At 43.5% G+C, this 27639-nt stretch overlaps 1 protein-coding gene and 1 long non-coding RNA gene across 4 annotated transcripts; one reads left to right on the top strand and one right to left on the bottom strand.

The window, feature by feature from the left end:
* The first annotated feature begins 750 nt into the window (after positions 1–750).
* Positions 751–18956, top strand: LOC121643950. Its single transcript, XR_006011201.1, has 2 exons — positions 751–790; positions 18885–18956. It is a non-coding gene; the product is annotated as an uncharacterized LOC121643950 (long non-coding RNA).
* Positions 2179–27371, bottom strand: LOC121643947 (dipeptidyl peptidase 9-like). 3 transcript variants are annotated; one of them, XM_041991581.1, is made up of 21 exons: positions 27220–27371; positions 26107–26196; positions 24709–24947; positions 24416–24528; positions 22471–22644; positions 19859–20030; positions 19596–19706; positions 19393–19521; positions 19251–19312; positions 19062–19162; positions 14102–14279; positions 13828–13987; positions 13631–13710; positions 12937–13089; positions 10875–11010; positions 9265–9410; positions 9033–9179; positions 8800–8952; positions 5872–6014; positions 3290–3401; positions 2179–3077 (listed from the first exon to the last, which is right to left on the bottom strand). In XM_041991581.1, exons 2-21 carry the CDS (start codon positions 26160–26162, stop codon positions 2985–2987), a joined length of 2658 nt encoding a protein of 885 aa, XP_041847515.1. In that variant the 5' UTR covers positions 26163–26196; positions 27220–27371; the 3' UTR covers positions 2179–2984. The 3 variants fall into 3 exon arrangements, with proteins under 3 accessions (XP_041847515.1, XP_041847517.1, XP_041847516.1); XM_041991583.1 differs by having other exon boundaries at positions 19859–20027; XM_041991582.1 differs by lacking the exon at positions 27220–27371 and adding an exon at positions 26981–27158.
* Between the last annotated feature and the right edge of the window lie 268 nt (positions 27372–27639).

The raw sequence follows: 27639 nt of genomic DNA, 5'->3' as shown, positions 1-27639 counted from the left end.
CTACAGTCCTGGGCCTTGGTTGCTGGATTTCTGCTTCCATGATGCTCCAGATGTTGTGTATAGGCACTAATGCAGCCCCATCCCATCAGAGATGCAGCTTTTCACCTGTCCACTGATAACAAGCTGGATGCTCCCTCTCCTCTTTAGTCTGCAGGACACGCCATCAATGCTTTCCACAAACTAGTTCACATCTTCATCCAGGTTTCCACTTTGCCTCAGACCGTTTTAAATGAGCTTTGGTCCAGAGAAGACGGAAGAAGCTGGTTCTGGATCCTGTTTACATCTGGATTCTTCTCTGCATGATGGAGCTTTAACCTGCATTTGTGGGTTTCAGGGTGAACTGTGTTCACAGACAGTGTTTCTGGAACTCTTCCTGAGTCCATGCAGTGGTTTCCAGTAGAGAATCATGTCTGCTTTTAATGCAGAAGATCACCAGCATCCAGCCTTGTCCCCAGCACACAGAGATTCCTCCTGATTCTCTGAATCTTCTGATGATATTCTACACTGTAGATGGTGGATCTTCAAAGTCTGAGGAACATTTTTTTGAAATTGTTCCACAGTTTTAGATCCAGTTTGTCTCAGATTGGTGAAGCTCTGTCCATCTTTCCATCTGAGAGACTCTGCCTCTCTGAAATGCTGCTTTTATACCCAGTCATGTTACTGACCTGTTTAGTTGTCCAATGCTCCTCCAGGTGTTTCTAGTTTGTACCAGGTATTTTTCCAGCCTTTTGTTGCTCCTGTTCCAACTTTTTCCAGACGTGTTGCTGCATCTGATTCACTATCAGCTCATGTTTCCATCACATGGTATGGATGGTGAAACCGAGGCCTCACGAAACATCAGTCAACTTTGACACAATTGCCTGAAATCATCTGACTGAGTTGAAACGTTTGACATGGTAAAAGAGCACCATCTGCTGGCTGTGGGTGTCTGATGCATCAAAGGGAAAGTGTTGAGGCTTCCTCACTGCATGTCAGGCATCCCTGTCTCACCTGCGACTACGTGTTCAATAAAGAAAACGTTTTCTACCAGGTGTTACTATCTTCGTCTTTTGTTTATATAAATAATAAAAGGGGCTGTTAGGGAACACTGGTTTAGGTAATAGGATTATGGTGTAATGTAAAGTTTACCCATCTGTAATGACAGTGGTTGGTTTCTGGCAGCTACATCTGTATGTGTGAATGGGAAGGTATGAGGGAAGGGGCTGGTGCAGCGAGGACTGATTTCATTCAGCTGTATTAACATGAGTTCTGAGACAAATACTTGTACAACTTGGTGAAGTGTCATAGATTTTTATATATTTTCTCAGTAATGTCCGGCTTCAGTCTGCTCTTCTTCTAGTACACTACCTCTCCAAAGAGGTTCCACCTGAAAGAAACAAGAATTAAATTGTAATTAAGCAACTTTAAAATCATCAAAAATCGGCTGGTCGTGGTTCTCCTCTGCAGCTGCAGACCGACACGTTTCCTTCCGGATGAAGTTCTTATGTTTGTCTGCTTTTTGCAGGACTATTTAGAAACAACAATATAAAGAAAGGGAAATACAGCCAACCTGTGATGCTGAAGGCACCGCCCACTCCATTTTCACGCTCTCATTGTCGGAGTTCATTCAGCAGTTACTATGGAAACGGCGTCTGGCACAGACGTTTGTTTCCCAAAAGCTAACATCATTCTAACATGAGGCTTTCCTTCAATCCAAAATGCTGGATGGTTGCTGGCAAGACCTCTCAGAAAGCTTCGGTTTACGAGGCGGTTTGATCCGTTTTAAAGTGCAGACTGATTAACAGTCGCTTCGAACCTGAAGCAGCTCGGCACGCACACGTGATACCGAGGCCTTGGTCGGTGTGGTCATGTGACTTTTTAATGCCGAACCAACATATTTTCTACTGGGGTTCTGCTTTTATTTACGTTCTACACAGTGGTGTAATATTTCATACTGGAGTCATTTTACACCTCTACCTGGTTGTTTGAAATCATCTGAAGTCTTTATTCTTATTTTACATCATTTGGGCCCTTTAATAGATAAAACATGTGAACTCATTTCATTTCGAAGCTTTGATCATTTCTCATTTCATATCATCTCATCCAGAGATCCTTCCAGGGTTTCTGTCCCGCTGCATCCTGGAAAAAACTCAAGCCAACACAGAAGCTGTAAGAGATTGATGAAAAACACCAAGCATGTGACAGATTCATACATTTATTCATCATCATGTACAAATTGTATTTCGGTGGTACAAAGCTGTTGTAAGACTCCAGTGCTCACCCTCCTGTTGTCTTTATTGCAGTAAAAAAAGGAAATACCAGCAAGATCAAGAGTCAAGAGGTACTTTGGCAAATATAAATTATATATTAAGAAGGCAAGCAGACATCTTGAGTAATGTAATATGAGGGGAGAAAACAGCGCTAAAGTATCACTGAGCGCTTTCAATCGACACTCATAAAAAAAAAAGAATAAAAATCCATAAAAATATTTTATTCTAAACACACATTTAAAAGAAGTGGAGGCAGGAACAGCCCTGATTTCCTTCCTTTCTGCATCACTCCACAAACTGCATGGTACAGACTCACATGTACGGATACTGCAACAGCGTGGCCATGTCCGTGTTTACGTGGGACATCAACTGTATTTTACACGTCTACATGTAGTGTAGGAGCTCATGTTTGCACTGTAGCGCCGTTCCTTCCACAGAGCCAGGTGGGGGAGGGGAAACAACATCATTTGGCAAAAAAACAAACAAGCAAACAAACCAACCACAGCGACGAAGATGTGACACATATTTCCCCATGGTGCACAGACGACGTTACAGAACTGGATGAACAGTGAAAAACAAAAGTCGGGGGGGTGAGTGAGATGACGGGATCGTCTACCTTGTGGCGTTTGGATGTCTAATGATAGGTAAGGGTAGGCGGGGACGTTGCTTTGAGAATAAAGACGGCATATGGTTGGAGGAGTACGGGAGGGTGGAGGAGAACCAGATAGTCTCATTTCAGAGGTACTGTTGTAGAAAGTGCAGCAGCATTATCTCATAGTGCTCCCCAGACTCAGGGCAGCGAATACTGTGCCGCTCGTTGGGATAGACCTGCAAAATTAAAAGATTTATACATTTAAACAACTGCATTACATACACTCATCTTCCACCTGTTCAGCTAATATTTAACCAGCCAATCACATGGCAGCATCTAGTCATGTAGACAAGGTTAAAACTCAGAAGCATCAGCAGGAGGAAGACAGGGGATTTCCAGGAAAGGGTTGACACATTTCAGATGTGAGAAACAGGTCTGTGACACTAACCTGAAGCTGGTAGGGCTTTCCAGCACGGATTATCTGTGACACCAGGAAGTTGGTGTGGAAAAAGTGCACATTCTCATCTAGAAAGCCATGGAGAATGAGCAGCCGGTTGGGCCTGCAAAGACAAAGGTTAACACTGCTGGTTAAAGGACAGCCAGGCGGGCTGCACAGATTAGTGACATCCAGAGAAATTCTTCAAATAGCACCAGAAATAAAGCGCCGAGTCCTAACTGGTCCCAAGACATGGATAAAATAGTCAAAATGCTTTACTTTGTCTACAGCTTTCGAGAACAGTGCTTCAACATGTCTTTGGTCTTCCTAAAGAATCAGCCCTCATCTAGCCTGAGACTAAGTGTACCTGGATGGAACCAAATCCAGCAAAAAGACTTGTTATCCATTTTATTTATAATGTTACTGATAGTTTTAAAGCCTTAACTTGGGAATAAATGTGTACGGAGAACCAGAAACAGGGTCATCAATAAGGCCTACATGTGAAAATAAAAAAACAACAACAGAAAAACAGTAAATTAATCCATAAATATCATTAAATATCCCAAAGCAGACCTGACTGGAGGACACGTACTGGTACATGCTGGCTCCAGTAATGACCAAGCAGGTTTAAGATCCACCTGCTCGGGACATTCAGCACCAAACAAATCACACGAGCAGTCTTGTCAGGTCACGTATGACAGGTTCATAACTTTTATAACTTATATCTGTAGTAGTGAAAGTTTAACAGGTTCAAATTCAAGCTAGAAGTATGGATTCATTCTGCAGGTCAGTTTTGACGGGACAAACATTTTCCATGCTTACTAGAACCAATCAGATTTCTCTAATCCCTAACCAATCACAGAGAGAGGAGGCTAAGATTCTGTTTACACAACCAAACTTTCCATCGTGTAGAGAAGCACCACGGCCAGCACGACTATCACAGCTTCCAAAAACGTGAGTCCGTTTATGGAAATTCTAAGTTTTCTTTCTGGAGATAGAAAATCATGTCTCTGCTACTCTGCCCATCAAAAAAAAAAAAAAAAAAAAGACACTCTAGTATTCGCTTGGACCTCCTTTATCTCTGATTCCAGCACATCCCAAAGATCCTCCATGGGGTTCAGGTCCGGACTCTGGTCGTCTCCTGTTCCCTGAACCACTCTTTAAAATCTGAGCCCCATGAATCCTGGCACTGTGCCATCAGGGAAGCTGGAATAACCTGCTCATTCAGTGTATTCAGGAATCAGCTGACCTCATTCTTTGGACAAATAATGTTGCTGAACCTAGACCTGAACCCAGACCTGACCAACTGCTGCAACTCCAGATCATAGACTGCCCCCACAGGCTTATATAGTAGCACTAGGCATGATGGCTGCATCCCTTCATCTTCCACTCTTCTTACCCTGATGCTCCAACAATCTGGACCAGGGTAGATCTGGACTCATCAGACCACATGACCTTCTTCCATGGCTCCAGAGTCCAGTCTTTATGCTCCCTAGAAACCTGAAGCCTTTTCCTCTGGTTAGCCTCACTGGTTAGTGGTTTTCTTCTGGCTCTACAGCTGTTGAGTCCCTTGAGTTTCTTCACATCGTTCATGTGGAAATGTTCTATCACTATTAAACATGGTCCTGAGTTCTACTGCTGTTTTTCTTCCATCTGGTTCCATCAAACGTTAAATCACCGATTCTGATCACGTTTATTCCTGGAAGACGATGGTTCCCTCCATCCTTCCAGTTTTAATGATGGGTGGACAGTTCTGAACCAGTTCTAGTAGCTTCTGCTTCTCCTGAGATGTTTCCTCTTGCTTGATACCGATGATCTGACCCTTCTGGAGCAGACTAACATCTTCTCCACGACCACAGTTGTGTCTTTCCACATGGATGTTTTAGAAATGAGAAGCTGCTCAGTTGGAGTTAAATAACCTGTTGCAGCTGGAAGATGATCACCCTGCAGGAATCATCCAGTAGAATGCTCCGACCTGCTTATCCAGGTGGTGATTTTTTGTTTTAGATGGGCAGTGTATTGGGCAATTCTCCAAAGTGTTCTTAAACATTTTATTTATCCACGAACCAACTCACCTTTATGGAGCTGTTACAGCTGCATTGGCCTTGGTCAGCTCTCTGTGTGATTGGTTAGGGATTAAAGAAATCTGATTGGTCTAGAACAAATCTAGGACAAATGTTTTGCATTTGTATTGTCAGACTTGCAGAATTAATCTGAACATATCACACCAGTTTTAAAATTGCTGCACTGGCTCCCCGTGTGTTTCAGGATCGATCTTAAGCTTCTTTTAGTGCTTTGTAGATGCCTTCGTGGCCTTCTTATTTATTAGTACATGTGCTTTGTTTGAGTGTGCGGTGTGTGTGTGTGTGACTGCGTGAAAGAGACACGTGTGTTTTTAAAATTGCTGTCATATACTCCATTTATACTACATATAAATTGTTTTTATCATGTAAAACACTTTGTTGCAAATAGCAACGTATAAAGTTTGATTAATTGTATATTTGATGTGTACCTGTACATGTTACACATTACATACAACTAATACGTATGTCCCTGTCTTAGCTCCGTAGTCATGGAGACATGCGTGTACTGACTCGCTGGGCAGCTTGTCCACGTGTAGCGCCACAGATCCTTCCTCGTAGCCCTGCTGGTTGTTCTCAGGCACATCCATGTAGCGCTCTGTGTATCCTGTGTCATAGGCCATCCACACAGTTACTGGGGCTCCTGCGATTGCCAACTGGGAACAAAACATTAACAGTTAACGTCATGATCAGAAATCTCAAAGTTAAAGTCAGCTTTATTGTCACTTCTGCAGCGTACAGGACAAACAGAATTGTAATTATGGTTCTCTCAAACCTCGGTGTGATGAAATAAAAATATAAGCCAATACACAAAACAAAACAAGCTCTATCACTAAGTAAATAAAACACTATAAACAGACAAGGTAAATTACAGTCATATATGTTTATGGTTATAGTGGACAAAAGCAGACTGAGGTAGTGTCTGGTCTGGTTAAACTGGTTAAAGTGGCTGTATTCTTGTTCCTGAGGGTGTAAAAAGATCAGGTGTTGATGGGGGGCGTCAAGAGTCCAGGATGGGTGGAAGGGGGGCAGAGCAGGGAGAGAGTTCAGCATCCTGACAGCCTGGTGGACTAAGCTGTCCCTCAGTCTGCCGGTCCTGGTCCTGGTCCACAGGCTCCTTCCTGATGGCAGCAGGCTGAGGAAGCTGTATGACGGGTGGGTGGGGGCTCTCACCATGCAGCAGGCTGTACGGGTGAGGAGAGGTGGAGATGTTTGCAGGGAGGGGAGAGAGGCTCAGATGATCTGCTCTCAGGATGTGTTGGAGGGTCTTCCTTCAGGACGTGGAGCAGGTGTCATACCACACGGTGACGCCGCTGGTTAGGATGCTCTCCATGGTGCCTCTGTAGAATGTACACATGGTGGGGGCGGGGCTCTAGCTTTCCGCAGGTTGTGGAGGAAGTAGAGGTGTCCCGAGGAAGACCTAGGACACGCTGGACGGACTACATCTCTCGGCTGGCCTGGGAACACCTTGGGATCTCACTGGATGAGCTGGTGAATGTGGCTGGGGAGAGGGAAGTCTGGGTTTCCCTGCTTAGGCAGCTGCCCCCGCAACCCGACTCCAGATAAGCGGTAGAAAATAAATAGATGGACGGATTGATGGATGGATCCACTCCTTCATCAGACCTTCAGTTAGTGAAGCAAATGAAAAAGTGACACATCCTGGACCGGATTCTCACTCTGGTGTGCATGGATATGTTCAGGAGATTTGTGATGCTGGTTTTTCTGATCATCTGCCTGTTTTTTCATCTGTTTTTTGAGTTTGATCTTTTAACGACGAGGTTTGTAGAGCGGACCTTGTGTACCACAGAAGTACGTCTGCAACGCTCGAACATTTAAAAAGGAGGAACGTCGGACTTACTTAACAACCTCATGTAAGATTTCAAAGCTGAAAGTGAAATAAGATCCATTTATAATAATCATGAGATACATAATCCGATTGGTCGACTAGTCGTTTTAACAGTCGGTGACTAATCGACCATCAGAATAGTCATTAGTTGCAGCCCTATTGCACAGATGGCGTCACTTTTTTCCGTTGCGTTTACAGAATCGGAGCTTCCCTCTGTGGAGTTCCACCAGCATGGAAATGTTGACCAGCTCCTGGAGGATTTTAACTGTTGGAGGTAAAGGAACAGTACTCAAATGGTTCAAGTCCTTTTTAAGAAATTTGAGTTTTTGTGTACATTTTGGGCTGTTTTTCCTCAGAGGCCTCACTTTAAAACAGGGTACGTCAAGGCTCCATTCTAGGCCCTATTTTAGTTTCACTTTATTTACTTCCTCTGTGGTCCATTTAAAAAAAAATATAATGTCATTTCATTGTTATGCAGATGACATCCAGATTTATTTGCCTTTAAAAGCTGCTGGAGTTTGATGCGTAGAGAACCAACAGAAATGCTTGCGGGATGTTAAACCCTGGATGGAGATGAACTTCCTCTGTATAAATAAAAAGAGAACAGAAGTCATCATTTTTGGGAAAACTGACCAGCTGGCAGGATACAGTGGTGCTGTTGGCTCTCTGGACTTATTTACCCACCCTTTTATTAAAAATCTTGGGGTTATTTTTGATTTTAACCTCAAATGTGCCAGCAGGTCAGTGCAATAGTCCAGTCTAGTTTTTAATCACCTGAGGCTTATTAGTAAAATCAAGCCTCATCTTCCTCATGATGCCCTAGAAAGGGTCATTCATGCTTTTATCTTTTCTAGACTGAACTACTGCAACTCCCTTTATTCTGAATTGACCAGTCTCTCTTCCACCGTCTACAGCTGACCCAGAACTCAGCTGCCCGCCTATTAACAGGGACCAGACGGTGGGAGGACAAGTACTGTGCTGCCTCTTTTTTGGAATTTCTTTTAAATGTTTACTTTTGACTTTTAATGTATAAATAGTCTGGCTCCTCCCTATCTGTCTGAGCTTCTGCACCACCAGCACCACCAGCCTTGTGACTTGGGGAGACAGAGCTTTTCCTCAGCAGCCCCTAAACTAAATGATCTCCCTCTTTTTGGTCTGCCAGAACCCGGAATGAATTTAAATCTCTTTTAAAATTCATCTTTTATATTAGTTTTTAACTCCAGACAGCACCATCACCAGGTCAGGCTTTGTAATATCTTTTCTCTTTTGTCTTTTATTGTTTATTTTATTGTTGTTTGATGCTTTATTTTGTATTATTTTACCTGTGCAGCACTTTGGGTGCCTCTTGGTATGTGAAAGCCCTATATAAATAAAGATTCATTTGGATTTGAATCTCTCTGTCTCTGTCTGGCACAGGGATGTACCTGCAATCATTCATCCTGCATACAGGCTGACAGCTGATATACTATCCAGTACAGACATCATGTGGTTAGAAGAGGCAGCTGCAGGACAAACTCTGTTTTAGAAATGTGCACATCTGAAACTGGAAGTTAATGGTTAATATTTCATTAAACAGAAACCAACAGTCTGCTAACCTTGAAGATGTTGGGTCGCTGGATGAGGCCCATGAGAGACAGGAAACCCCCGTAGGACCAACCATGGATAGCAACACGGCTCAGGTCCACAAAGTTAAACTTCTCTGCCACGTACTGCAGCCCCTCCACTTGGTCTTCGATCTCCACTTGACCCTGGAGAGTTAAAGTATGATGATGCTAGCCAACCTCCGTGCCATCCTATTTTTCCATTTATTTCTAGCATTTAACTCTACCATTTTGTTTTTCAGTGCTCCTTCAAATTCAAGGCCCCTCTGACAGGAACCCCTCCCATCAATGACGACCACAGCGTAGCCAAGAGAAGCCAGTGTGTTAAGACGAAGGTATTTCATCCCTTTGAAGGAGTTGTTCACCAGCTGCACCTGAAACCAAACACAACAACAACACGTGTTCAGCTCTTCAAAGTAGCACAGAGAGGTCAGGTGTGACAGGAATCGCATCACTAACCTGTGGGCCGCCGTACACAAAGAGAACCGTTGGGTGTTTCCTGCCAGGCTGCTGGTTGTGAGGCTTGTACACCATCCCGTACAGCTGGAAGCCCGACTTTCCCGGAAAGTCAAAGATCTCAGGTGGATTGTAATCTCCGGGGCAACCTGGACGAGAGAGGCAATCGCTAGTTAACAATCTGGTGAAGCTAGGAAAAATCCTGTGGTTAAACCTGTCAATAGGAGTTGATCTGTCATTCACTTTTTCTTTTCAGCCGTCATCGCAGATGAAAACCACCGTCCCTGATTCACAGCGAATCAGACCTTCTCTTACAGACCTGTTACTGAACATGTACAACGCAACCTTTCATCAGAAGTAAAACAAAACTCGCTCCATATTCTCTGCTGCTCACTGCTGGTACCATATTTAAATTACTGTGAGGAGGTTTGGGAAGTACTTACAAGCGTCCTCTATGGTCACTATCCATTAGGCTCATCATAATACCCGTCACATAGACCACACAAAGCTACTGGTCTTACAATAAATAATAGTGAAATTAAAGGTATGTTAATTTTCAAACAGCTAAAATCACATATAAAGCAATCCACAGCAAAATCCCATCTGAGGAACTGGAGGCTGTAATTTCAGGTTAAATTTAAAGCATAAAAAAACCCAGCAGCTGATCATCAGAGGGACACGGCCGGGAAAAGGGTTTCCAGTAGAATAAAAGCTATGCAGCTATGTCATTACTTTTCACCCCCTTTGCCTCCAGGATCGTGGTCGTGTTTTGGATTTTTGTTGAGCAGGAAACTCTTAGCCTGTGACTGCACCGGGACGCGTCCCTCAGGGCATGGTGAGAGGGTTAACCATGATGTGGGCACGTGAGAGCAAGTATTTGTGGGTATGGTGCAGGAAAGTCTGTCAATGAGGGGTTACAGGGTGGATAAATGGGGTAACGGGAGGGTGGGAGGGTCCTCCGCTCTGGCCGCCCTAGATGGCCGGTGTCCATGCACTCAGTTTTCCTCACCTAGGCTGTTGTTTATTATAAATTGGCCCCAGCTGATTTGTCTGTAAAGCCCTGAGATGACGTTGTGAAGTGGTGCTACACAAATAAAGCTGGATTGAACTGAATTGTCATAACATGTAAGATATAATGCTGGGCTACTCATTTCGGTTCTACAAGGGCCGCAGACCTGCATGTTTTCCTTGTTTCACTGCTCCAGCGCCTGACTAAATCTAATGGGTCATCGTGAAGAAGCGGACAAGTGGAGTGTGTTGGAACAGGGAAACAACTAACTCTTGCAGGTTAGCGGTCTCCGAGGACCAGAGTTTGACACCCCTGGCCTATGAAGTTCTGCACAATGACTCATTAATTTGAGTGAGATGTGTTGGAGCTGGGAAACATTGAAAACCTGCAGGACTGCAGCCCACGTAGGACCGACCTGAGTAGCCCTGATATAATGTCTGACTTTAAATCTTTGGGATGTTTTCCATCTTCTATTGTGAGTAAAACATTGGTTTCTGTTTGTCTCTTACACAACGCTCTAACTTTTACAGGAGTTAGATGCTTTTATACAACCAGCAACCTCTTGTTTACACGTCAGGTGTTGTTTACATCAGATCCTCTTTACCTGGTGACTCCATCATGCTGGCCCAGAATTCTGGTACCATGTGAAGCGGGTCGTCTTCGGAGTGGGTCAGTTTGTAAAGGTGAACACAGGGGGGCGTGCTCACGTTACTGTAGTGGCTGACAAAAAAGTCAAAGTTCTGCAGAGTGAGAGAAAAAAGAAGCACAGCAAGAACATTAAGATAATACAGAAAAGATGAGTGTGAAGTAAAGGAATGCGAAAGGCTGGGAGAGGTTGCGTATTTAGACTGTTTGGTTGGTTTTTAGATGCGAGTATATCCATGACAACAAGTCAACTGAATCCTTCCTCATTTCCAGTTCTGACCGCTTATTTCTGCTGGACAAGCCCACAGATATGAAGCAGCAGGAAGGGATGGCATTAAACTGTACACTCAACTGGCCCATACAAGTACATGGAGTACAATAAAATTCAGGAACAAAACATTGGTTTGGTGCCATCAGAGACTAAACTTAAGGTTTAATCAGATTTATTTTTTACTGTAAATAAATGCAAGTCATTTCTATAAAGCTATATACTTAATATTTAATAAGGAAGCAGGGTGTAGCCACTCATTTTGTTTGGGAGAAGTGCAGCAAAAAAAGCTTTATAAAAAGTGTGTTTCATTTTTGTTCTTTGAAGCTGATGAACAGTTTAAACTCTGACTTTTTATGTTGATACAGAAATGCCACTTTAACTGTTTTACCAGCAGAATCAGACCATCGACGGGTTTACTGCACATTTCCTTTCCTCATTTTTTCAAATTAAACATTTAGTTCTAATTTGCATCAGTTTGTCTCCTATTATACACCTAACAAATGTCACACCCTCTAATATTTCATTGCACTGCCTTTAGTTTTGCTTCATAAAGAATCTACAATGTCACCAGATTTATTTCCATCTGGAGTTTAATTCATTTGTCTCAAAAATCTTGTAGTGATGGTGGGAGAGTCGTCTTCTCCAGCACATTCCAAAGATCCTCCATGAGGTTCAGGTCTGGACTCTGTGGTGGCCGATCCATGCGTGAAAATGATGTCTCCTGTTCCCTGAACCATTCTTTCACAGTGTGAGCCCCATGAATCCTGCTCCGAGCCATCAGGGTGGATGGAATGACCTGCTCATTCAGCACATTCTATGATAACCCTAACCCTATGATAGCAGTCATAGCTAATGTTGACTGATGATGCATCAAATGCAACAAATAACTAGTTGAATGTGAAACCTCATCGTCCATGCAGTCACTATCCAATGAGAGGCTCTTACTTGTCTGCTTCGTTAAATCCAGATGGTGACTTTTGTTGTGGATAGGTAGTGTAAATCCAGTGCGGATTCACTTTAAGCACATTTAAACTGTTAAAGTGGTTTCTGTGATCATCTAAAATGACTTCCTATTAACCAACACTAAACCACAATCAACAACTTTTTCTTCCTTTGGGTTTGCTTGTCATGTGACAACAACTTCCTGTATTTTCCTGATGTCTGGACTTTTTGGACTTTTCTAACAGAAAGAAAAAAAATGTCCAAGTTCGGTTACAATCTAAAAAAAGACACATCCAAGTTTCCCAAAAGCATGTGGAAAATGTGTTCTGGTCTGATGAGACCAAGGTTTGGCTTTTTGAGCACAAATAAAAAGCACTTTGCATTGCCAGAAGAAGACCCCACCCACAGTGAAGCATGGCAGTGGCAGTATCATGCTGTTGTTGCTAGTCTTCACCTGGAACTGGAGCTTTGGAGATGGAGGAAACAGGGAATAGTTCCAAATACCAGAATCAGTTTTGATCCAAAACCTTCAGGCGAAGAGGAATTTCACTTTTCAACATGACAATAACTTCAAACAGAAATCCAGATCAACAAAGAGCCCAGAATCTAAATCCACTAAAAAATCTGACCTAAAGAGGGCTGTGCACAAGAAATGTCCTCAAATCTCAAAGACTTGGAACCAGTTTGCAAGAAGACTGAATTATTTATGCCATGTGCCACCAGATCATGTGATAGAGTAACATGATGAGAAAATGGACTGATGAGATGTCCAGCTGGTACATGGAAATATGCAGATACACGTATGTACCTGACTAACGGAGCAGCTGTGAGAGAATCCAGGCTTGGTTAGTCTGATCATTTCTCCCGGTGACTCGTAGCTGACCACGTACAGGTGCTGCTCCAGAGGAGTGTCCCTGGTTCCCTGGAAGTACACCAACTTTGTTGCCTCGTTCACCCAGATCTAGCAAGAGAGAAAACATTACAGATGACTGTTAGCAGACTCACATTTTCAGGTAGTACAAAGAGACTAACAATAGTCCTGAAAACATTTAACAGTGGTACTTTAGAACTGAATTTTTATTGTTTTTGTGACAGTTGGGTGGGCATTTCTCCCACAGCGTCATAAAATGATGCAGCAGTGACAATTTTCATTATTTTGGCTTTGGCTAACAACATGCTAACGTTTGTATCGTTCAGCTTAAATAGTGACTGGGGGTGCACGTGACCACTCAGAAATGTCTCATTACTTTAGATAGTCCACCAGTTTTAGGCCAATACAGATGCAGAATATTCTAAACTGAAAACTCAAACAAATTAGCTTAATTACAAGTGGTATAAAACTGCTGATATCGATCAGTTGTAGCACAAATCTTTCATGTGATGCAGCTGTAAACACCCAGAATCAAGGCTGCTGGAATAAAACAGATTAAATACACAAAGATGCCCTGGCTGGCCTGAAAACAGCCGTCTCTTTTCCTTCAGCGTAGACAGTGTTGCTTCACCTTGGAGCCATGTCTTGCCAGCACCTCCCATTCTCCACTGGTCAGCGTTACCTCCTCCTTGATTGCACATTTGAAGTTTCCTGCAAGAATCAACATGTTCATTGCATCACTGAGGTTGAATAACTAGCTTTAAAAACACACATGTTGACCTTTTTAACATAAAATCTTATTTGTATTAACAAACGCAGATCCTTTACCCTCCATGTGATGGTATTCCTCTGACCAGTGGCAGCAGCCTGGTTGCAACAGTGAGGTGATTTTATACAGGTGGCTGAAACCTGTTTTAGACTCATTGACCCAGATGAAAGTAAACTCATCTTCTGTTGTTTGAATGAAGGGATAAAATATATCATGAACCTGAATGTACGGAGAAAAACAGTTATAGTTACTGAGAGCTGACTGTGGGATTACCTAACATTTACTGTATTTGAATTTGTTTTGAACAGAAGAGCATGCCAGTAGAAGACTTACATTAATCCAGACATCGGTGGTCTCCTCATAGATGATGTACGGCTGTGTGCTGCTGGGGACGGCATCCAGGTTCTCCTGCCTCAGAGCTGGGTCTTCTGTGGCAGTAATGAAGAGGGCTGGAGGCAGCAGGACCAGCTGTAGCTTCCTCTGATTGCGATCCAACAACACTGCCCAGCCGCTGGGACAACACAGAGCAGATGATAATTAGATTAGAAAAAAAGCCGAGGCACTGCCTAACATGCAAATAAAAACAGGTCTCCATGTACTTTTCAGCGTTGATGGAGCTTCACAGATGTGGAAGCTGCCCACGCCATAGGCACTAATGCAGCCCCATCCCATCAGAGATGCAGCTTTTCACCTGTCCACTGATAACAAGCTGGATGCTCCCTCTCCTCTTTAGTCTGCAGGACACGCCGTCCATGCTTTCCACAAACTAGTTCACATCTTCATCCAGGCTTCCACTTTGGCTCAGACCATTTTAAATGAGCTTTGGTCCAGAGAAGACGGAAGAAGCTGGTTCTGGATCTTGTTCACATCTGGCTTCTTGTCTGCATGATGGAGCTTTAACCTGCATTTGTGGGTTTCAGGGTGAACTGTGTTCACAGACAGTGTTTCTGGAAGTCTTCCTGAGTCCATGCGGTGGTTTCCAGTAGAGAATCATGTCTGCTTTTAATGCAGAAGATCACCAGCATCCAGCCTTGTCCCCAGCACACAGAGATTCCTCCTGATTCTCTGAATCTTCTGATAATATTCTACACTGTAGATGGAGGATCTTCAAAGTCTGAGGAGCATTTTTCTGAAATTGTTCCACAGTTTTAGATCCAGTTTGTCTCAGATTGGTGAAGCTCTGTCCATCTTTCCATCTGAGAGACTCTGCCTCTCTGAAATGCTCCTTTTATACCCAGTCATGTTACTGACCTGTTACCAGGTAACCTGGTTAGTTGTCCAATGCTCCTCCAGTTTAGTTTAGTTTAGTTTGAACATGTCAATAAAACAAAGCAAAAAAACAAAAATAAAGGAAAACAAGCAGATGGGCAGTCCACTTCATTCACACACAATCAACCCTGTCATTTCTTCCCATGTTCGAAGAAGAACGGGAAGAAGCTGAAACTTATTTATTCCCACTCTTCTTCCACATCAAAATCCACCTTCAAGAAGCCCAGTGGATTCCTCACTCAACAACCAGAAGAGTAAACATAAAAATAAGCAAATAAAACTGGTTTTAATACGTTTGATACCCTACATATATCCTTCACACAAAGACGAAACAATCTGGGACCCACACTGACCCCACAAGCAATGCCCAAACTATCAGAACAGTAAAGACCGAGCTTCACAAACGGCCGCCTGCCACTCCGCTCGTCCACTGTGAGCTAATCCCCGACGCCATATCACCCCAGCTTAGTCAGACTTCATGGTTTATTGTACCAAACGCTTAATTCAAAATAAACAAATTATTATGATCTAAAATTGTTTCTGATCTGAAGAACATGCTCATGTCTCTGTACTTGGGAGGCAGTGCTGCTTGTGCTAAGTAACTGTGTGTAGTTTTGTAGTAAATCACTGTTCTGTCCCAGTAGGCTTCAGCGTCCCTTTGGAGTTCGTGTGGGGCGAATCTTTCACTGTGGTGTCGACCGTGGCTAGAGCAGTTGCTTCAGGAGCACGGCCGATATTACGGGTGGAGTTGCTGATTTTCCAGTTGCTTCACCAGGCTTGTGGTTTTGGTGGATAAGCACCCACCACTGGCACTAGGCTACAATACTAGGCGGGGTGCTTGGTCAGATCCTGGTAGTCAGTTAAAGGGACTGAACTTCTGTGAAGTTGGAGAAGTCCGGGGTGGTTCTGGCTCTGGAATTTTTTATTTTATTTCGTACATCCGTCGGGTTGTCCGTGTTTTGGTAGTTTGAGGTGATCTGGTTCTAGCATTTTGGCTACAGTTGAGGAATCTTTGGAGGCCGCGTCGGAGGAGTTATTGGCGCACTGTTGACGGCAGTAGTTAATAAAGAGTGCAGAGCACTTTAAAATGGGTGTTGGTGATAAATGCTTGAAGTAGAATATGAAAGGGATTTTGAACTTGGTAAAAGCTGGAGTTCTCTGGTCAAACCTGCAAGCTGCTGGTCTGGACTTGGGTGCCGGTGCAGCTGGAGGGAGCACTGGGTTGACTTTTGAACAGCGTAAGGAGTTATTGCAGAGATTAAAAAGCTTGAGGCTGAGAAGTGGTGGACAGGCTTCTTCTCCCAGACCACTGACGTTTCTGGTCATCTCTGCTTGGTTCCCCAGTTTAGTGAGAAAGATCTAGATACTTTCTCTTCTCATTTTGAGCGGGCAGCCGACAGTAAAGGTTGTTCTGATGCAGAGCGCGGGTCTGTTGCAGTGTGTACTGCCTGGTAAAGCGCAGGCAGCATACTCGGCTCTTACTGTGGCTCAGAGTTAAGGCTGGGCAATTAATCGCAACAAACATTCAGAACCAATAACTGATCTAATCGTGCTCATGTTATTTAAATTATCTCACATATATGAAACTATTCATTTAATGACCATATATAGTTAAAATGTGTGGTGTCTTTACTTATTATAAAACTCAATATCTGCTCTTGTATTACAAATATTTTAATTTACTTTAAAAAAAACTTTCAGTTAGCTAAAAAAAAAACACATTCTAAAATGATCACTAATCAACTGTAATCAAGGGAACATGTTCAGTTAATCGTGATATTGTTTGTGGTCGTATCGCACAGCCCTGCTCGGAGCTACGTTTATGGGACAGTAAAGTCTGCCATGTTGAAAGCTTACGAGCCTGAAGTGGATCACCAGAGGTTTAGATCTTGGGAAAAATCTAATAAGCAGACGCACATGGAGTTTACTAGTGACCTAGTCACTCACTTTAACCGCTGGTGGGCATCCCTGGAGGTGAAAACATATGAGGCCTTGTGTGACTTGATTGTTCTGGAGCAGCTGAAGGACTCTATTTCCAGTCATGTTGCCACTTATTTCAGTGATGTTAAAACAGCTGCTGAGGCTGCTGCGTTGGCGGATGAGTGTGTGTTGAAGCACGGTGGTGATGGGCGGTCCAGAGAGGACTCTGGCTAAAGGGCTGCTAACTCCCACTTTCATCCAGCAGGTATGGCTGTAGGAGAGCTGACCCTTATTGGGGAAAATTGGACAGGAGGCATCCCACGTTTGATTCTGTTAAAGTATGTAACTACTGTAAAGGTAAAGGACACTGGAAAGGTGAATGCCCTCCTGAATGTTAGAGGGTTTGGTGGTGGACAGGCTAGACCTGTTGCATTATCTACAACTGTGAGAAAAGCCAGCCCTGGTAAACCTCGTTGTGATCTCCTTTTTCTGACTAGGGGGACCCTGGAACTAGCTGCAGCCTGGAGTGCTCAGACTTTGGGCTCTTTGTGTCGGATGGCCTGGTGTCCCTGGTAGGGGGTGGTGAAAAGGTAACTGTAAAGATCTTGAGGGATACTGGTGCTTGTAACTCATTTATCATGGGTTATGTCTTGCCATTTTCTGTAACCTCATACAGGGGATTGTACTCTGGTAAAGGAATGGAGCGCTCAGTTCTGCCTGTTCCACACAGGACGGCGCTCAGCTGTGACTTGGTGCGAGGTGAGGTCCTGATGGGGGTACGTCCGGCTCTTCCATTTGAGGGAGTTCATGTTATTTTGGGAAATGACCTTGCGGGCGGTAATGTTTAAGCTATTGGTTGCCATCTCCTGTTGTAACTTGTCCTTCTGTTGCAGAACTGTTGAGGGTGCACAGCAGTTTCTTGAGGTATTTTCAGCTTGTGCAGTCAAAGGGCGATGCGTCGCGAGAATGACTCTGGAGTTGAGAATGCTGGTACAGATGAGTGTGAGGCTATTGTCGTGTCCATACCCAAGTCACTGTTTGTCTCACCCGGTGAGCTGGCAGCCAAACATCGTGCTAATTCCACGCTCAGTGGGTTTTTTCAGGATGCTCTCTCAGATGCAGATGGCAGTAGTGCTGTGAAGGATTATCTGCTACAGAATAAACTGCTGGTGAGGAAATGGGTGCCACATGGGGAGACCCTTTGTCATTTTACGGTTGCTGTCATCCCGATCGCTTCCACTTTGTTATGATCCCACTGACAGCTGACTGTGGAATATTTAGGAGGGAGGAAATTTCACGACTGGACTTGTTGCACAGGTGGCATCCGATCACAGAACCAGGCTGGAATCCACTGAGCTCCAGAGAGCGACCCCTTCCTTCACAGATGCTTCGTGCTTGATTCTTATACACCTATGGCCATGGAAGTGACTGAAACACTCGATTTAATCTATTTGGATGGGTGGGTGAATACTTTTGGTAATATAGTGTGTATTCTGAACCACCTTTAACAGGTTAGCTGGAACAGCATAGCTTTTCATAATGCAAACACTGGAAAAAAATCATAAACTATTAAAAAGTAAAAAAAAAAATGAACAAATTTCAGCTCTATTAGTGTTAAAGACACGGAATGTCCTCAGCAGATAGGGTTTTTAACCAACTTGTAATTTATACTCCGCAAGCCAATCCGCTGTTCCAGCGAGCAGCGAATTAGCTGTAAATATGGTCGACATCTGGGCTCCACCGTTTTAAAACAACCAGCTATTTTACGAGCTTCACCAGATTTCTCAACAGCGCAGCTTTTTTTTTTTTGGAAAAAGATTAATTCCCATTCAGTCCTGTCCATACACTCCAGGAAGCGATGATGTGTGAATTTCACCAAGTCCCAGCAGCTCAGATCCCAGCTCTCTGTCATCAGATTCACTATCAGCTCATATTTTCCATCACATGGTGAAATGTCTCAGTTTCACTATCTGAGATGATGCTGATCTACTACTGGGAATAAAAGATGGATGGATGGGATGTGGAAATCGTTTAATTCTGTTTTTATTGACAGAAAGTTTTGGGAATTGGGAATGTAATAAAATTAGTTTTCAGCAACACTCACTATTTGCCGTCGCTCGTCCATCCTACTCTGGCAATGTACTCTGTTCCAGGAAACAGAGAGTTAAACGGGACGACCAGCTCTTTGTCTTGTGTGCTCACAATCTGTACGTACACACACAAAACACACATTAGGAGTATTAAATGATCAGGATAAAGAATTATCCATTAGGCAGAATAATAAAAGACGTACTCTTCCTTGTTGGTCTGTCTTGATCTCTGCCAGTTTCAGGGTAGCCTGGGGATTTTTGCTACCTGTAAAAACAGAATGACGGCAAATGAAGTGACGCACAGCTAAAAAACCCAACAACCTTACAGTCTGATGCTACACTGACCCGTTCGAGGATATCTGTACGCATCTGCTTTCCTTTCCTCCAGAGCCGGAGATGGAACATGAATAATTTCTACTTCCGTCTCATCCACCTCTTCATACAGAAGGTACATGGTTTTACCTCCATGGAGATCTGATGGGAAAAAACAGGTTGAGAACATGGACGAGAGATGACCGCCCATGCAGACCAAGGCGTCCACTGCTGACCTTCTACCAATGAGGGACTCCACCAGTAACCAGTGAAACGATCAAACTCCTCCTGGATGACAAATGTTGCTACACCTGCAGACTTGGGGTCCTCCTTAACGTTGTCTAAACCTGGAAAAAACGTAGGAAACACAAGCCTAAGACCATGCACCGCTGCAGGTAGGAGCTTCAAGGACTTACCCAGGAAGGTTAAGTGATATCACAGAAGGTGACACCTCACTTTCAAATGAGACCATTTATATGAACATCAACAGTCTTCAGACCTTTGTGACAGAATGTGAGCCTCCTTTCCTCTCCAGTCTTGATGTTGGCTATCCACAGGTCATTGTTGTTGATGAAAGCTATGAAATCAGGGTGTCCAGGGCAGATCTTGGGGTCCATGCGGGTGCCCGAGCACCGAGTCTTGATCTCCAAGGGCTTTATGGGAGCAGACTGCTAAAACCAACAAACACAATCATCCCAAATGATGATGAAGAGAAAAAAGAATATTTAATTTGAGAAAGTTCAGATCATAATTAATTAATTCAGTCTAATTAATTAATTAATGAATTAATTAAAATAAGCCAGTGCAGGAAGATAATGAAGGAAAAATCTCTAGACTTAATCTCAAGAATAAGTTGTGAAACATTCATTTCAGGTCCCTTATCAAGTTAAAAAGGCTGAAAAGCAGCAGTGTCTCTTTCTCACTTTGAGATACCAGATCCTAAACAAGATAATTCAATGAATTCAAGAAATTTCTATTAATAGATTTTTCACTGGAAAGTGAGACAAAACATTTAGACTGAGTCATGGGTCTGGTTGCAGACATGGAGCAGGTCATACAGCAGATTGGCATGTACCTTTCATAGAACATATAAAGTGCTTTAACTCAGTGAAAATGTCAGAAAATATGCGGGTTTGGTGATCCAGACAATATCTGGGCTGTTGTCATGTGTGGACAAAGCTCTGCTGTCCAGAAAGGCAGCAAAGACACACCAGTCCAAGAAGTAGATAAGAACAGACTGGGTTTCTGCAGGAAGTAGAAGAAGTGGACAGCAGAAGACTGACGGAACGTTGGGACATCTGGAAAATGGGTTGCATCTGGAGACATGAGTGGGGCTGATTCTCATCAGAGGGGTAGAGGTCCAGGTAGAGGTCCAGGTAGGGGTCCAGGTAGGGGTCCAGGTAGAGGTCGAGGTAGAGGTTGAGGTAGGGGTCCAGGTAGAGGTCGAGGTAGAGGTCCAGGTAGGGGTCCAGGTAGAGGTCGAGGTAGAGGTCCAGGTAGGGGTCCAGGTAGAGGTCGAGGTAGAGGTTGAGGTAGGGGTCCAGGTAGAGGTCGAGGTAGAGGTCCAGGTAGGGGTCCAGGTAGAGGTCGAGGTAGAGGTTGAGGTAGGGGTCCAGGTAGAGGTCGAGGTAGGGGTCCAGGTAGAGGTCGAGGTAAAGGTCCAGGTAGAGGTCGAGGTAGAGGTTGAGGTAGGGGTCCAGGTAGAGGTCGAGGTAGAGGTTGAGGTAGGGGTCCAGGTAGAGGTCGAGGTAGAGGTCCAGGTAGAGGTCCAGGTAGAGGTCCAGGTAGAGGTCCAGGTAGGGGTCCAGGTAGAGGTCCAGGTAGAGGTCCAGGTAGGGGTTCAGGTAGAGGTCGAGGTATGGGTCCAGGTAGAGGTCGAGGTATGGGTCCAGGTAGAGGTCCAGGTAGGGGTCCAGGTAGAGGTCGAGGTATGGGTCCAGGTAGGGGTCCAGGTAGAGGTCGAGGTAGAGGTCCAGGTAGGGGTCCAGGTAGAGGTCGAGGTATGGGTCCAGGTAGAGGTCCAGGTAGAGGTCCAGGTATGGGTCCAGGTAGGGGTCCAGGTAGAGGTCGAGGTATGGGTCCAGGTAGAGGTCGAAGTAGAGGTCCAGGTAGGGGTCCAGGTAGAGGTCCAGGTAGAGGTCCAGGTAGGGGTCCAGGTAGAGGTCCAGGTAGAGGTCCAGGTAGGCGTAGAGGTCCAGGTATGGGTCCAGGTAGAGGTCGAAGTAGAGGTCCAGGTAGGGGTCCAGGTAGAGGTCCAGGTAGAGGTCCAGGTAGGGGTCCAGGTAGAGGTCCAGGTAGAGGTCCAGGTAGGCGTAGAGGTCCAGGTAGGGGTAGAGGTCCAGGTAGGGGTCTAGGTAGGCATAGAGGTCCAGCTAGAGGTCCAGGTAGGGGTAGAGGCCCAGGTAGGGGTCTAGGTAGGCGTAGAGGTCCAGGTAGAGGCCCTATAGCTTTTCCATCTGTTTCTCTGAGTTAATATGTAGGATTTATTTATTCTGTGCACAGCAGAGCAGATTTAGATGGAATTCTCTTTACTTGGTGTCTACATTATTTTGGTCCGTCTGCATAAAAGATATAAATAAATAAAACTTAAAGACCTGTAAGGGTGGTTTTACACATTTATAGTGATGGAAATGAATTAACCCAGAATAATCTGATTATTTCTCTGATAATAACAGTAGAAAGAAAATCTATATTTGTGACATCCCTAGAGGAAACGCACCCACAGCTGTGACCAAAAACACTTCCAGAAACCAGGAACTCTATCAGAACCTCCTCCAGTGATCCAGGAGAAACCCGGTGATAATCTGTGTGTCTTGAAGCTGCACCACGTCATAAAAAAGCTTAAACATCATCACATGAAATGTTATCATCTGCTTGCCCAGAAACTTGGGGACAATTCTCACAAGGCGCTTGGACAAAGAGAAACCCACAAACTGGGATCAACTCGAGGCTTTGATGAGGCCAGAACGATGTCCATCAGTCAGGATTCGACTCAACAGCTGATAGTTAGAGTGAATTACAGAAGATCTGAATAAGAAAATATAGACTTTCTGCTAAGTTACACCGGCCCTGATCTTTGAAAACATGTGAAAGAAACTGCAGCGTACTCACGATGAAGCCGTTGCTGCCTCCGTCTTGACAGTAAAAGAGACTATTACTGGCTTGGAAGAGGAAGAGGCCAGTTTTGGAATGGTAGTCATAGGATGTGATGCCAAATGCACCCAAACGCTTCCTCTCCCGCAGTAGCTCCTCCTCTCGAGAGTAGGCGCCCTGGTGCGGCGTGGCCTTCAACACACAACAGGAAACCAGATTTTTTTAATCTTATTAGAATCCACAGAAAGGAAGGATACAGAGGTGTGCTTCAGAGAACAAATATGATGTCAAGAAAAATAAATAAACCACACAATCATTTTTCTTCTTAGCTTCGAATATGACACACATTCATCATGACATTGTTTGGATAAGCCAGCCCACCCACAGTGATCTAGTACTGGCGATGGGAGAGTCGGACCGCTGTGTGGAGTCTCCAGCTCAGTGAGGATCTGGTGAAGACTCCATGTGTGAAAATGACATCTTATGATTCCTGAACAACTCTTGCACTATTTGAGTCTGATCAATCGTGGCACCGTCATCCAGAACTGATGTGCAGTCAGGGAAAAATGCTTCTGAATCCGTCTGATCAGTGATTCAAACCTAAATATCTAAATCCCCGTTTCCACTAGCAGGTCCAGGTCCGCATGGGATGGTTTGGTTCTGTGAACCCTGGTCTCTGTTGCGTTTCCACAGCAACCATATCTTCGTCCAGTAGGTACCATGTCGTACTGGACAGCGACAGATGTGTTAGCTACGCAACAGCATGATGTCAAAATGGTGCACCTTCCTCGACAGCAACCGAACCCCTACCTGGTAGGCGGCTTGTCGGCTGGATGCGTCACCTACATAATATCATAACTTTGACTTATAAGGAAGAAAAAGACGACCCAGAACCAAAGCAGAAGAATGGAGGACATCCAGCAGGTTGTCTTCTGTCTTCTTGTCATGTGGTTTTAAACAACAATAAATCCTCGTATGTTTAAACACGGAGCTGTTCCTGCTTTGTTCTGAATACTGAGTCACAGGAAGTCATGATTCTTTCCACCAATCAGAGGACTGCAGCGTGTCAAGCTCCACTTGTTAGGGTCAGATCTGAAAAGATCGGGACCCAGCAGAAGGGTCCCAAAAAAGTAGGACAGGCTGGGTCAGGTATTCTGGTACCGGCCCAGTTTTTGCCAGTGGAAACGCAAAGAAATGCGTACCGAGTCAGACCCACTGGAAGAAACAAGGCTTACACAAAAGCTTGAGAGTTTACATATTTTTAAAGCATTAAATCAGAACGAAGATTGTTTTCAACAAGTCGGTCTAGCAGCTCATCTATGGAAACTATAATGAGGGAAGAAGAAAAATGTGCTTCTCTGCTTCACTCCCAGTGGAAAGCACTGGGGAGGCGTGTCCTGCTAACGGGTGAAAGTGGACCCTTACAGGTCATCCTGGAGCCTGTGGATGAAACTCTGTTCCTCTTCCTGGATTTACTGTTCAGGAACGGAGCACTGGGAAAACATTCCCTCTCAGAAACTCACTGCCTTCACCTTTACTTCCAAAGTGAGCATGTGCAGAAATAACATGTTTACAAACAAAACAAAAACAAACACCTCTCTGGTTCTGTAGAAACCTCCTCCTGACTGAGGCCGATGGGATCAATCTGAGCTGACTGAGATGTTTTTATTATTAGGCATTTTTATTCTGACTGGACTATTTAATCGGATTAAAAGTGCTCTACATATACTTTGCTACCTCACAGGCTGTTGGTCTGCTGCCAAGCTGTTGGTTATAAAATAAGCTACACCCGCGCAAGGTGTTTCCTACATGTGTTTATCATCCTCACTGTGTCTCAACCAATTACATTTCCTTAGCTCGTGTGTAGTAGAAACCGTGGATATTGTTGTTATTTATCAGTGTGATTCCTCTGAAAAGTCCCCCAATGCAAACTAAGATCGTCCATCCTTATCAGGTAATTCACCTGGAAGTGATCCAGCATCTGTTTCCATGACAACACTAAGAGGGCCTCCTTCCGAACCTTCTTGGGAATTTCTGAGTAGAGTAATGAGTTCTCTCTGCTTCCGTAAGGCATTCCTGTTAAGCAGATGTGGAAGGTAGAAAAGATTCAGTTTAATACAGTGATCATTCTCGCATCATGAAGAAATCCTATTCTGCTATCTTTAGATGGAGAACACAACTAGTACTTGACTGGGAGAAGCCAAACATAGAAAGCCCTGCTTAGAAGCCGACACACGGCAGCGTCGATCAACTTACCGAGGTAGTACAACCGGTGGGAGTGGGGTCCATTCTCATCACTCTTCTGCACAAACTGAAAGTCATGAGGAGCCTTGTTGGCAATCATACCCGAATACTTCCTGCTGCAGTGGATTATATCTCGAAGTCCTTCCCAAGAGTGTTTCTCCACAAAGAACTGAGATGGGACGTCCTCCATCTCCACCACCTCTGTGCTGTCTGAAAGGCCGTCCACAGCCATCATGCTCACAGTTACACAACTGGACGGACACATTAAAAGTAAATAATGACAAACTGTGGAACAGCTGCATTTTGTTATTGTTATGGATTAAAATTTAACCTCTTCTGGATGAGGGTTGTATGTATAATCTTGGTCTCTACAGAAAGCTGAGAAACATGAGATTACCACAGAATCAAGATATGTGTTACTGTGTCAGAATAAATTCACCTGGAACACAGTAGAAAATGTAAATGGTTATGCCCTCCTAAAAAAACCCATTACTTTCAGTGAAAACCAGAGAATAGCAGCCCAGTTCATCTTACAAGCTGTTACAGTATCTGGATAGCAGTCCTTTTCCTCTCCATCCAACATAGTTTGGCTTCAGATTCAACCACTCAACCGAGCTACCTGCTTTTTCATAGAAAAGACCAAATCACTATTCGATAACGGTGGTACTGTTGCTGTATTTTTGGATCTTAAAAAAGATATTGTTAACCACAGAGTTCTCCCATCCAAATTAGCTACCATTAAATTTTCTGTTAATTCCCTGAATTGGTGAGAATCTTATCTTTCAAACCGCACTCAAACAGTACGAACTGATAATTACCAATCAAATGTTCTTGGTTTGTCTACTGGCGTTCCACAGGGATCTATACTGGGCCTTCTTCTGTTTTGTGTGTGTGTATAAAATATATATATATATATATATAGCCTACTGTTTATATTTATATACTATTTTCCTTTATTCTTTTACCCTCTATGTTTCCTTATTCTAGGAAGTCTTTAGAAGATCTGGCCAGGGACAACAGATGAAAATTAGCCCTTTGGCTAAATACAGCTTCTTTAGAAGTGTTGTTTTTTAATGTATGTATGTATATTATATATATATATATATATATATATATATATATATATATATATATATATGTGCTTTGTCCCTGTAAAAAAAACAAACAAAAAAAAAAAAAAAACAAACAAACATAGAACTGCTGGGGTTTGAACTTTGTTTGGTTTGGATGACGATGCTTGGCGGAGTCTTTTCGCTGAGTTTCTCCCGTCATGTTGCTGTGCTACATGTTAGCATTGCTGCTTCCTGCTGACATCTGCTGGACTGTAAGATTTCATGCTAAAGAGATTAAGTCATCAAGAAGAGGTTAACTAATGAAACCTCAAAATTGTTCATAACATGAATATTATACCTTTCCCAGATACCTTCCTTTTTGTTACAAAGTTTGACCTTCTTGACTCTATGCATTCACCGGCCCACACACCGACTCCTATTCTGTAACCTACAGACAAAGCACAGATGTCAATAATTAATATTACAATTCAAATGATGAAAATATGCTTTGGAGATAGAAGAAAACAACAGTCATTAATTTTTTTGTCATCCTGTAATCTTTTGCTTACTTTGACAGCAAAAACAGCTAGCAAGTGTACAACTCCAGCTCATTTTCTAAATACAGGTTTGGGGAATACCCAACATTCTTTCCAGTGTAGTCTTACAGGGCCAAAGATTAGTGTGCCTGTGGGAAAAATCTAATGATCAAAGCATCCTAAGACGCCATTCTTACTGTACCTGGTCCGATACTCATGTTGCTTAAAACACCCTAACAGACACAGCAACTAATACATACCAAAGCATTTGTAAGGAAAACAAATACATTTTACAAAGACATTTACTCATTAACTAATCTATTAGATCATGGAAATTAGCCACGTAGTTGCGTTTGTGTAAAAGGAAGTGCAACTGCAACCAAACTACTGGCTGCATTTAACAATAAATCCCTTCCTGATAACTGACATTTCACTAAAGGTGGCTTTTATCTTCTTATACATCCACCAGTCAACAGAGACAGCGCTCATTTGGTTCCATAGGTAACCAATAATAGGATCTAGCAAGCTAACCTTAAGGGTGGAAGGAAAGTGAAGTGAAACAGTTCTGTGCCGGTGCCAGTGACAAGTTTCACGTTCGCTAGCTTACAATGGATCTTTGTTCTCCAATTGCAACTCTTCAGTAACACCGGCAAATTCATTAGCATAACCATTTTTCAAAGAACCACTGTTACTTACAGTGACTGGCGAAAGCCCATCTGTTAGAAACAGATGTTTATAAAACCGGTTCTGTTTATATAATCTTGCTTCACTGTATTTTGACAGGACTGCCCTCCTCTGTCATCTTCACTCTGAAGCTAACTAGCTACCACCAAAGCTAGGTAGCCGCTAAGTATTGCTAGCTGGCTTTCTTTACAAGCACACGCTCAGTCAAGCGAGGCCTTCAAACTAGTCAAAAAACGAAATGCGGTACTTGCCAATCTGACCAGTTTCTTCTTATACACGTTATTAGCTGGGTGTCAAGCAGATTTTGCGATTGCTAAAGGTTGAATCCATGGCCCTGAACGGCCACACAAGATACAGCTGGCTTTCAGAAGGGAAGAGAAGCGGAACCTTTGTCCTGATAGAGCACAGCCCGGTACTTTTACCCGGACGCACTGCTCCGTGTAGTTCCTTCATCTAGGGGCAGTAGCTGTAATACGAGTTTATTTTTATCGGCATTTTGCCTTTCCGTCTCACGCAAATGATTTATGAGCAACATTTATGTTATAAGCTGACAGAAAATGTCAAAAGATGAACTTTGCAAACGATGTTTTTTTTTTCTAAAATCAAACTGAAACATCTGAAGAGGCAAAAAGAAAAAAAGAGGACAGCTTAACTAATCTTGAAAATTAGTG

The sequence above is a fragment of the Melanotaenia boesemani genome, chromosome 8, assembly GCF_017639745.1.
Source record: "Melanotaenia boesemani isolate fMelBoe1 chromosome 8, fMelBoe1.pri, whole genome shotgun sequence".
Taxonomy (NCBI): Eukaryota; Metazoa; Chordata; class Actinopteri; order Atheriniformes; family Melanotaeniidae; genus Melanotaenia; species Melanotaenia boesemani.
The sequence above is the reverse complement of the archived record's forward strand: the minus strand, read 5'-3'. Positions and strand labels throughout refer to the sequence as shown.